The sequence below is a fragment of the Natrix helvetica genome, assembly GCF_964273705.1.
Source record: "Natrix helvetica genome assembly, chromosome: 6".
NCBI lineage: Eukaryota > Metazoa > Chordata > Lepidosauria > Squamata > Natricidae > Natrix > Natrix helvetica.
In genome coordinates this window covers 59,712,522-59,725,091 of record NC_138553.1, presented here as the reverse complement: position 1 = coordinate 59,725,091, position 12,570 = coordinate 59,712,522, and the positions used below count along the sequence as shown (strand labels likewise).

Genomic DNA, 12,570 nt, shown 5'->3' with positions numbered 1-12,570 from the left:
AAAAATGGGGGGAGTGCCTTTTGAGCGCGCATGCGCACTGGGGGGTCACGCATTGCATTATGGGTGCGGCACGCCAGCACACGACCCCCCTGCGCTCCCCTCACTTGTGGCACGTGAGACAAAAAAGGTTTGCCATCGCTGGCATAAACCACCAAATCCTGAATTCCTTTAATCTTCCATAGTCTGTTGGGCCACAGGAGATTCACCCCTTGCAATATAAACACTCCTCAGAACCCTTAGCAGGGGGTTATGAGCATCTGGGATCGATGTCATGCCTAGGCCTGGTCAACAGCAGCAATTTTATAAAGGACCACTCAGCAAACATCACCTATTGAAGCACAAGAGTACAGGATTGGTTTTTTTTCCCCCTTCAAATAACACATTGCCTGACTATTGTAAGAACTTTATCAAAGATTCCTATACAAATATAGTCCTTTAACAGAAATTCAGCCATGGCTTTTGAACCCCAATGTGTGCTTGCATGTAATTCTCTCAAAAGGGTCCATAACTGTTGTATTGAAAAGGGTTTTTTTACCATCTCTTTCCCACCAACTCCCCTGGTAAATAGCACCCATTTTATGACCTCTGTGCCTATTTTGTGTAGTATATAATGGACATGGTGCAGAAAATTTAGAGAGAATGAGAGGACACACATACCAAGGAGATAAGGGGGCTGAGGTAGCAGACTTGGTGGTGTAATTGGTAAGACTATTTCCTCAATAGTATTTACTCTCATCAGTGAGTAATTTTTTTAGAACCTATTTTTTTAGAACCTTTTTTAGAACCTATTCTGGCCTGTTTTGTGGGAGTGGCTCGGCGGTCATTGACCGGGTGGGCATGGCTTGCCAGTCGTGTGACCGGGTGGGCCTGGCCAAGTTGGAAAATGTGGTGAAACTCACTTAGCAATGCTCTTGTTTAGCAACCAAAATTTTGGGCTCAATTGTGATCATGTTCCCTTCCTTCCTTCCCTCCCTCCCTCCCTCCCTCCCTCCTTCCTTCCTTCCTTCTTGTGTCTCTCTCCCCCACTTATTTTATTTCTTTCTCTTCCTTCCTTCTTTCCTTCTTGTATCTCTCCCCCATTTATTTTCTTTCTTTCTCTTCCTTCCTTCTTTCCTATCTCTCTCTCTTCAACTTTCTTTCTCTTTCTCTCTCTCTTTCTCTCTCTCTCATACACACACACACATACCATTTCCCTCATGTCTGCCACTGACAGCTCTCAAAGAGAAGGAAGGACTCCTGCCTTGGGAAGGGGTTGGACTAGATTACATCCATGTTCCCTTGCATCCCTTTATGTTCTCTGTCCCATTTAGTCACAAACAGCCCCGTTCACTTTAAAATTGGTCGCAAACTCCACTCACCCTGCACGTGCCCTGGTCCCACCCAAGGAGGCGAGCTGTGGGGCGGGGGAAAGGGGGGAGTTTATGGCTCCACGTCTCTCAATCTTCTTCACTGCCTTGGTTCTGCAGGTGAGAGGTGCTGCTGTTGAGGTGAAGCAGCAGTGGTGGTGACGGCGGGGGAGTCGGGGCACTGCCCATTGAGCAGCGTGACCCACAGCTAGCCCAGGAGCAGTAGCCGCCGCTGCCGCCAGCCGCCCAGTGCCGCCATTGCTCGCTACCACTCAGGCCGGAGGCCGGGCACACAGAGTGACTGTGGCAGCAGCTATGGCAGCCAAGTGGGGACAGCACTTTGGTGGGCACTGAGGAAAGGAAGGAATGAAGGAGGCTGCAGGCTCCTTTGCCTCAGCTTCGTGACCTCCTTTCATTCTCTGCTACCCGAATGAGTGAAGTAGGGAGAGAGAGAACAAAAGGAGGTCACGTAGCCGAGGCAAAGGAGCCTGCAGCTTCCTCCCTTTACATGTTTGGGTAATGGGGGGGGGGCTTTCTTGCACACCTTCTTTCTTTCTCTGAAAGCGTGCAAGAAAGCCCTCCCTTTCATTCTCTGCTGCCCAAATGAGTGAAGTAGGGAGACAGAATGAAAGGAGGTTGCGTAGCCAAGGCAAAGGAGCCTGCAGCTTCCTTCACACGTTCGGGCAGTGGGGTGGAGGCTTTCTTGCACGCCTTTGGAGAAAGAAAGAAGGCATGTGAGAAAGCCCCCCTGCATCTCAGAGGCGGGGTGATTGGTGAGCCAGCCAATCAGTGAGCGGCGGGAGGGGAAAGCATGGTGTGGACGGGCAGGGTGAGTGAGCGAGCAGCAACCGGATGGGTGGGGGGAGCAAGCGAGGGGGGACAGGTGGGAGGGAGCATTCTGGTACTGTGCCACCAGACAAACGGGTTCCAAAAGGTACGTTAAGTTTCACAAACGGATTCTAGTGTACCGGTGTGAACCGGCTGAAACCCAGCCCTGACTCTCATCCTTACTGTTGGCCCTTATATATATGTATAACAGCTACTTTGCTAGGAAGCAAAAGAGCATCCAATAAAAATGGATATTTATTGCCCCATATTTAATGGGATTTCCTTGCACAGTTAATAACTCATCCTCTTTCCATAAGGTGCCAAGGACCTCCAAAAGCAAATTTACCATCAATATAAATATTGACAACTGCACCTTTCACCAACTCTAAGGCTCTAGTCAAGGTGATAAGTTCAGCTTTCTTAGCTGAAGCTCTAATTGGGAGAGTCAGTTCATTGTTTTCCCTGACATATAAAGCTACTGCCATCTGTATACAGATCCCTGTCTGCATCCTTGAGGTCAATCAAATCTGGGTACCCAGAAAACACCTCAGAAATGGTTTGAACACAATCATGTGCAATATCTTGTTCCAGTTGGAGAAGAAAGGTGGCCAAGTTAAATTGGGTGCTCTGTTTTAACTGAATGTGAGGATTATCTAGAAGAGTAATTTGATATTTTTCCAAGGAACTTGCTTTTAGCCAAAGATCTCCCTTTAATTCAAGCAATTCTCTTATGGAATGGTGGGTTTCAATAATGATGGTGGCGCAAAAGGTTAATTGTTTAGTAGCATTTCAACATTTAGACCAATAATCAGAATTATTAGAATCAATACAATATAATCCCCCCTTCATACTTCAAGCACTGCGCAGAAGAATGATCAATGAGGGTAGGATAAAAAGTGACATCATATGATCATTGTTTCTTAGGGCAATGCTCTGACACTGAGATGGGCAAACAATGTATACAACAACAAAAGAAGAGTATTAGAAAGATGATAAAAAGCGAAACAGAAAAAAATTATTCTGCTTTCTTGGAATGCATGAAGACAATTTTCTTATTTGCAGACCCAGGAAGAGCAATTCCAGGAAGACAGAAGGTTTTAGTCTCTTTTGCTTGGGAGATATCAAGTAATTTATATTGATTTTCTGAAGCTCAGTTTGAGAAGCTGGAAATTTGATTCATATCCTAGTAACTAATTTAATTATTCTATATCTGGGGGAGCAACACATTTTAAACACAAGAACCATATTAAACTTCTATTTTTAAAAATGATAATTGAATATTCATGTAAGAATCTTCACATGAGATCAAACTCCCATTTGTGCATTATACTATAAGAAAAAATCATTGAAATCATAGTATGATTCTTCACTGAATTCTCTGTAACATCCACAATCCAAATATTTTTCATTCATGGAAGTTTCAAGCTTAGTTATTCAAACATTGCTACTGAGATAAAATATTTAACCTAAAGCTAGACATGTGAGAAGGATCAACATTTTCTTCATTCTTGAATTGCTGAACTGAGGAAAACTCTACCTGGAATATAAAATACGTAGTGGATGTGTTATCTATCTTTTAAATTGGTAGGTTTTGATTTCACTTTGAAGAATGAGTTGCTACTAATAGGGATGAAATCATTCAGTAGCTACCCATTCCAATTTATCAGTTAGAGAATGTACTGTATGTTTTCCTGTGCCTTATAATAACAACAGGTGAGTACTTGCAATTTCCATTACTTTAAACTACCCTCAATGAAGCAATGCAACTAGTTCATTTTGGGCTTTTTAAATTTTTATTTGCTTTTGGGGTATTTTTTTCTTTAAAAGATACACAAATGTAAGACAAAATTAAAAATAACCACACCCTTTCCCACTGAATTGTATATCTTTTAACCTGGACCAAAATGCACTATTTCTGCCTTACTTATACTTGGAAGGATTTGATCTTATTATAAATTTGAAGAACATATGGATAAATTCATATGACTTTCACATGCACTGACTTTATTGCCAAATGATGAACATTTGTGATGAATTAAAATTATTCAATTAATCAAGAATATCATCAGAATTTTAAACATTTGCAGATATCTCATTTAATAACGCTAAAGTTCTGAACCATGTCTAAGCTTCATCTTAAGCTAAGTATGAATGTGTATTACATTTATGCCCTTTAGGACAAAGATGTACCACATGCACACATCTCTCAAAAAACAGTCCTCTCTATTGAATTGTAATTTTTCATGGGAAAATTATGGAATTTGTGGAGTGTAATAAGTTGCTGTTGTTTCCCCATGGATATGCAAGACTACTGAGTTATAGTCATTTTTAATTCTTATATCATCAAACAACAGGACTGATTTGTTAATCCATTCTGTAGTTGATTCCAGATTCCAATATAATCTGGCAAACATTCTGAGATGAAAATTATAGCAAATGTAGAATATACCTGTTATTAAAAAGACTGCATCTACATCATCTCCATATAAAAAAGTACAGTTGGGAAGGAGAAATACTATATTAGCCATAACTCCATGGTAAAAAACCAAAGTATTTTACAACCCAAAGATGTAGCACTCTCCTTTCATAAATGTAATTTGTTTATGGCAAAAAAAATCAAAAGTATACATATATACACACATACACTTATACTTACAACTCGATGATACCAACATGTGCTATATTTGGATAGATTCACACATCCTTGCCCTAAAATATCTAAGCAATGGCACTGCCACCATTAATATAATATATCAAAATGTTTTGGCAATTTAATCTTAATTTCGGGTATTCCGTCCCATCCCCTTTGTTTTTAATTAAATGGAACACAAATTGCAATAGTTTTCAGTTCGTAAAGATGAAATATTCCCAAACAGCATTCTTCTATAAAAGCTGCACATTTGAAAATATCAAACACTACTCATATAAACAGCCTCCTGAATAAAATAAATTAATTTGAAATATTTGAATAATCAAACTAAGTAAAGATCTGAAATACCAAGTTGGAGATCATGATGAAGCTACAATCAGAAGAAGCTGTGATCTAGAAATCAGTCATATCATACCTTGTGGCAATGATTGGACAGGAAGAGCGGGCTGGCCAGGAGGAATGGAAATAAGTCCCTGACGTTGAAGATTCAGCAGATGTTGCTGCTGTTGAAGTTGTTGCATTTGAAGGAGCTGCTGCTGGAAGACAAGCTGCTGGGCTGCCAATTGCTGCTGCTGCTGTTGCTGCTGCTGCAAAACAGGACAAAATGTAATGGAAAAGTGAAAAAGGCAAGATTCAGTCAACAGCTCTGGTTTATTTCAGTGATTAACTAGCAATAGTTATTGTGTTGTAGAAACAGGTCTTGTTTCTTAAAAAAGAAAGCTTGCTTTACAAATAATCAGACTTTAGTGGGAAAGACAATCTATTTTTAGGATTCATTTTTAGCAAAGAGTCAGAAGAAAGATGATAACCACTTTTTCACCTTAAGGAACTTCATGACATCTAAGTACAAATTTATTTTGGCTGAAGGTGTAATTCTTTATCTCAAACTTTAATTCAAAAGCAGTCTTATTTTTCCAACTGAGTAACTATGATCTGCAGTGGCCCATAAAGGAAATCTCCAGTGATCTATTAGTAAACTGGGATGTAGCCTTCATTTTACTAGCCTGTTAGCACCTTCGCTGCACTTGTTGGAATACATTAGGTACCTAGCATTATATTCACGGTAAAGAAGCATCCTATTATAAAAGAAAGTGCTAACTTCCAATTTTGTGAGGCGTTACAAGACAAGCCAGAGTTCTTTAAGCTCAAGAGGATATAAGGATGTAGTCACACTTCAGAGAAAGACAAGCTGCTGTGGAAGACCTTTCCTTTTTTTTTATTTTGGATGAGAAGAGAAACTTCTGATCCACTCACTGGAAAACAGGCTGCATAATGGAGCAAGTCGTGTGGATTGCTCAGAGCCTCAGGAGAAATAAGGGAGCAATTTCTATTCTGTATTTGATAGCTGTCTGAAATTCTATTTACAAATCCAAACAGAAACAATGCCTTGGGAGGTCAGAAATGGATCGTGCATGTTTGTATAATGGGCAGCTACAAGACAATGTCTAGGATACCTGCTGATCAATTTAACTACTTGAACATGTTTTGTTTGTATTATGTTTATAGCTGATGCAGTCAGCTGACAGGTGCAAGATAGGCCGGAGATACTGGCTTGTCAAGTTGATTTATGAGCACATCAAACTGCAACTTTCTACTCACCATTCTAAATGTACAGTAACAGTTCATTAATCAGGGTCTATGACTTCAAAATCTATGCCCAATTTTTTTATAACTTTCTACTAGCCATTATTATCCAATCTGTTTCTGAACTAGGGATCTCACAAAGAGAAGATAAGTCCTTTATGGGTCCAAGCTTCCTTACATATATCAGTCAATCAGTACTTTGTTCACCACTGTATGAGCACTGAAAGACAATAGAATTGGATGGCAAATTCAGCCTCTATAACAGCAAACAAAAGAAGCTGTAGCATTCTATTTCAATTCTTATTGGTTTCACTGAATGTATTTAAACACTGACCTTCAGGATGAAAGGGCTAAGAACTATAGCATTCTCATAGAAAAATTTAAAATGAACTATTAAAATCTTATCCTTTATTATATGTCAGTTCTTTAAAGTTTAAAATGCTGAAATATAAAATTACCTAGATTCCATCATTTTATTGAATGAATATTCAGAGTACTCAATGTAAATGTTATGCCCAGTATAAAAATCATTCTGTATAAGCTCCAGTCTGTGTAATCCAACTATTTGTTGGATCATATTTATTCTATCCATCTAGCAATCTGTCTGATCTTACCAATTCTATGGGCCATTTCACGAAGTCAGTTTTGTCTTCTTGCAATGTTCCCCAAGGACATTTTTGCACAGAGAATGCCTTGTATGAACCAGAATCTCCATGGATACAGCTGTCACTTCCTGGTGGTGATTTCTGCAATCACAGCACAGAGCATTTTTCCCAACCTCTTCAATTATGAAATCATCCTTAAGAAGCAAAATCTGTATCTACAGATATCTTTGTTCACCCAAGATATTCTCTATATGAATATATCCTAAGGGGGCATTATTTATACATAACATTGTCTGCATGAGCTATCTTGGAATTATTTCAATAACACTAGCTTCTTATAAAGATGACCTTTGAAAAAACAAACACCAAACAAAAATCAACATAATCAGAATAACTTATTCTTTTCCTTCCCAGCTGCTCTACTTGTAGAAATAATGTATTGATTAGTTATTTAGGCTCTACCTCTTTTGCTTGCTTTCCTGGGTGCTGCTGCTGCTGCTGCTGCTGTTGCTGCTGTTGCTGTTGTTGTTGCTGCTGCTGCTGTTGTTGCTGCTGCTGCTGTTGTTGCTGCTGCAAAAGCTGAAGATGTAACTGCTCTTGCTGTTTCTTGTAAAACTCTTGAAGTTGTTGCTGAATAAATCATTTTAACTTTAATAAATAAAGGTAAAGTTTTACATATTATGCATCTCCTAAACTCTTCTAGATTGGTATGCGGCAAAGTAGTCACTGAGCTATACTATAAAACAAATTTAGAATCTGAAGATGCAAATCTATATAGACTTCTGTCTCCTCGAAGTCAGTTCTGAAATATCCCAGTGCAGATTTTGAAGTATCCTTAAAAAAGAGCATACGAAGATCCGTATTCTAGAGCACAGGCAGAAAAGGCAAATTATTCCTGCCTGCCTGCCTGCCTGCCTGCCTGCCTGCCTGCCTGCCTGCCTGCCTGCCTGCCCTCTCTAAACAGAATATCAACTTCCTCACATGTGATAAAGGTGGAGAGTTCAATAATCTGCCTGTGCAGGATTACCAGCATGCCAGATGAATAGCAAAATGTTATTTCACTGTAATGTCTATGAAACCACATATCTTGTTAAACATTCTGGAAATAAACATTATTTTCATCATGGTAATTAATTACATTCCTCTTAAGTTCAGTTAAAAATGATAATAGATGTTGTAATGATATATAACAATATTGTTCTTTGGTTTTCAATCAAAAATATCAGGGATTCTTTACTTTCATTCCAGATTTACTCCTCTCATTCCAACTTCTATTTCCATTTGATTAAAAAAAAGTTAAGTTCCAATTTCCTAGCCCCTTTCCAGTTATCTAAAGTAATCACTAACATCATATAATTTTAAAGGAACTGTGATCTTAAAATCTATCTACATTATTTGTTCAATTGATCTCTCAAAAAGTACCTAAGTTCCTGAACATTTAAACATTGGTTTATTTCAGGGTTGTTGTGGGAAAAATAGGAGGAGGAAGATGTATTAGGTATGTTTATCACCTTGAGATATTTATAAACAATAATAAAGGTGGGATAAAAAATTAAAATTCCTACCACACTCCACCTGCCATTGCTGTTCCTGAATGAGATGTTAAAGTTGTATTCAAAGTTGAAAAACTGATTCCCTGGGTCCTTGAAAAGTTTTAGGCTAAGATAATTTGTCATACTTATATTATTCTTTTTTTACAAGAGCAAACACATGACCTCTCACTAGCAAATAGGGTTGGCTCTATAATAAGCCGGAACTCTGATAATTATCAAAAGAGTTATCCAACGTTACCTGCTGCAACATAACTGCTTGCTGTTGTTGAAGAAGTGCTTGAAGCTGCTGAGGAGACAAAACTTGTTGTTGAAGAATCTGTTGCATTTGCTGAGGAGTGATCACTTGGGGAGTCATCATGGCCACTGACACAGGCACCTACAGAAGAAAGATTGGAGATATATTGTTTTCCTTCTGAACACCTGAATAGAATATTTAATAAACATTTTGCCATAAGTGCAAGCAATTTGTTTCATATAATTTTATGATAAAATAATTTGTCCACAGATATATCATAACTATTATTCTCTTTACTTTAAAGGCTAGAAGTGCCACAGATGTGTAGCCTGATCCATACTGAGGCTATCTACTCACTCAGTTGTCTAATTGAAAATAACTAAATATCAACCCTGAAGCTGACTTGATCGAAGCCATCTTGTAGCTTCAGTGTTGCCACACAGGAGCTGAAGGATAGGGAGGGGGGATTAGAGATAGCTGGGATTTTGTAGCCAAAATAAAATACTTTCTCTTGGGAACCAAGAACATTCTTACACCTGGCCCGACAAAGGAGGAGTGAGGTCACCAGGCAATCAGACAGCATCTTGATTGGACCATATGACTGATTGTTTGGGGTTGAGGGAAAACTTTTACTTTTAATTAGGAAACTGTGGGAACCTTCAGAGTCAGTTTTCACCAGATCTGTGTTAATATGATATATGCAATAAAGCTATTCTTTGAGGAATCCATCTTCCTCGGAGTTTTACTTGCTATGGGTCTATTATTTGGAACCTTGACATTAAACCAACTCACCTAAATCCCAAGCTCAAACTAGAACCCCTATCTGGAGTCCTGAGCCCCGGCTGCTTACCTGGTCTACCCAGGCAGCAGGAAGACTCAGGGAAGATGGAAGAGAAAATCGGAGAGATGCCGAAGTCGTGACGATACGACGTGCGATCTCAATGCTCTGAGATCACAGTCGACACTTTTGCCACTGGGTGGTCCAAATGGAACTAAACCGTCCCAAAGATATGGTGAACAGGAAAAATACATCTTGCTGATCTCAGGGACATCGCAAAGTCCCTGATCGATCCAAGAGAAGTTCTTCAAGCCGGTGACAAAAAATTCAGCCATTTGGCTGATGAAGTCGGGGCAGCTCCAAAACGGAAGGATATGGAAAGAGAAAGTGTTTCCAGCTGGTGAAGAATTTTTACTGTTTTAAAAGTGACTGCCTATAAAAAACCCCTTAAATTTAATTTAAATTGGAGAACAGAAGAAATAAGTGGCGGAATTAAATTTGGACTGGTTTTGGACAGTGTGTTACCTTACTTTTTCATGGATGGAATGTATGCAAGCCTTTTAAAATGAATGGATCAAGTTTCCTTCTTCTATTTTTTTCTTCTTTTACTATTTTCTGTAATCTATGGACTTAAATTCTCCTTTTTCATTACTGTGGGCGCTTTTCTAAGTCATTTAAGAATTGGATTTTTTAAAACTTGAAATACAAAAAAGATACAAAAATTGCAACATTGTAATAATAACACTGCTTTTCGGAGGCTAGAAGTTTGTGTATTGGAAACAAAACACTTTTATTTTCTTTCACTGATTATCCTGACTTGGCACTTCAAGGTCTTAATGTTTGTTTATAGAGAATGATAAGAAGAAAAGCCCATAGATGTTCCTTTGAAGTATATTTTTAACCAGAGAAAGGTGAAAATGAAATGATTATCGTGAACTGATGCTTAATCTTTGTTAAAACCTTCTATGCTAGAACAGCAGTGTTTGCTAGCTGGAGATAATGGAGCAATTTCAACAGCAGAAAGAAGTTTTAAGTCTGCAAAATATATTCTCAGAAATACAGAAATTTATCAAACACACGTGAGAGGATAGAGAAGAAGTTGGATGACTTAGTGCATTTAATAGCAAAATATGATGGAGAAGTTGAAGATATTCATCAAATAGAAAAAGTGGAGGCTAAAATCCAAAAAATTGAAGAGGAAAATGAATACAAAGAAATTAAAATTGCTGATATTTATGGTGATTGGTTTGTTTCTGAAAATGGAAAGAGTGGAATACTGAAAGAGGAATTAAATGGAGGGGAAACCTACCCCAGATGGCAAGATACAGAAGAAGAAGAAATAAAAGAATTTATGGATTTAAAGAGAGAAATCTTATTAGCAATAGTTTTGATAACACCACCGACAATCAAAGATAAGCTGATTAAGGAAACAGAAGAGTTGCTAAGACGTGAATGGAGGTTGACAGGCCCTCTCGAGCTCAGTGAATCAGACTGAGGCCCGCTGGCAAACCCTGGAATTGCTGCCAGAGAGTCTCAGCCAGCTGAGCCTCAGCAGCATCCGGCACTTGCATCAAACCAAAGAAGTGAGAGTGGTCTTGAACCTGCCATCTTTGACATTCCACAATCCCCATCGGCAATGCACAGCCCATGACTGAGTCTCCCCAGTTGGCACCAAGTCAACTGCTGCTACAATCTGCGTGGCCAGCCCGCCACCACCACCTTGACTCAGCCAAGCCCTGGACCGCAGCAGAGCCTGCCTAGACATTGGAGACCAGCTAACCCACCGAGACAACTTCAGCTGCCACCAGCAGGGCAGCTCCCACTTGGTTGGGCTTACTACCTGCTACTTCAGGAGGTGGTAGACCCTTCCAGGCTCTGGGAGAAGATTGCCATGGACTTCATTGTGAAGCTCCCTGAAAGTGGGGGAAATATAATCATTTGGTCCATGATAGATTTATTCTCAATACAAGCCCATTTCACTGCTTTTCCAGGGCTCCCGTCAGTAAAAAAGCTGACCAGGTTGTTTATAAAGCAGATTTATAGGTGACATATCATTCCCAGCAGAATTATTTCTGATAGGGATGTCCAATTCACCACTAAATTCTGGAGAGAATTTGTTAGGTCCATTGGGTCCTCCTAGGGAATTAGCTCAGCTTTTCATCTGAGTACCAATGGAGCTGAGGAATGCAGGAACACCATGGTAGAGTGTACTTAAGGTGCTATGTCAACTATGAGCAGTCTGCTCATAGTTGACATAGCACCTTAAGTACACTCTACCATGGTGTTCCTGCGTTCCTCAGCTCCATTGGTACAATGTTTTTTGATTACCTCCTCCTTGTTATTTATTTGTATATTGAGTTGTACGCCGCCCCGAGTCCCTTTGTGGAGAGGGGGTGCGGCCTATAAATTAAATAAATAAATAAATAATAACTGGGCAGAGCTACTGCCATCCGCTGAGGTGGCATACAATAATGCTGTGCATAGCAGCACCGGCCTGACTCCTTTCCAGGTCACCAGTGGCATGGAATTCATTCCCATGTCCGAGCTACCCAGGGAGCCCCCCTCATCTATGTCACTAAATGAATGGATGGAGTCCCTTAAAGAGGGATGAGAAAATACCAAGCGGGCTTTGCGAGAAGTGGCAAAAACCTATAAAGCTAAAGCTGACAAGAGCCACAGCCCCCAAGAGCCGTTCCGGGTTGGAAGCAAAGTTTACCTCTTGACAAAATATCTAAAATTAAAACTCCCATGCAATGGACCAATTTGTCAGGGTTCCAAATAACATCCAAAATTAAATCAGAGTCCAAGGCATTTCCCTTTAGTGAACGCAATTAACCCTGTTATGTACAGCTTATCTTCCTTTGCCTGCCAGGGAAAGTGCATCTGGTCTTTCACAGCAGTTTGTTAAAGCCGGCGGTAGGCTCTCTGAATCCGACTGGTAGATTGGGCAACCCCAAAATCAATAGTGGTGCAGGAGGAGACACTTTATAT

The 12,570-nt window shown here is 39.7% G+C and overlaps 1 protein-coding gene across 6 annotated transcripts in view; it reads right to left on the bottom strand.

The window, feature by feature from the left end:
* FOXP2 (forkhead box P2) overlaps nt 1–12,570 on the bottom strand; it is a 618,653-nt gene that overhangs the window by 72,061 nt on the left and 534,022 nt on the right. For 4 of the 6 annotated variants that reach the window (XM_081957449.1, XM_081957454.1, XM_081957450.1 and 1 more), the window contains 4 exons: nt 8,805–8,942; nt 7,476–7,643; nt 7,023–7,154; nt 5,240–5,411 (listed from right to left, as the gene is read on the bottom strand). In XM_081957449.1, the coding sequence (XP_081813575.1) occupies nt 5,240–5,411; nt 7,023–7,154; nt 7,476–7,643; nt 8,805–8,942 (610 nt within the window). The remainder of the gene's footprint in view (nt 1–5,239; nt 5,412–7,022; nt 7,155–7,475; nt 7,644–8,804; nt 8,943–12,570) is intronic. The other 2 variants (XM_081957451.1, XM_081957452.1) reach the window with 2 other exon arrangements.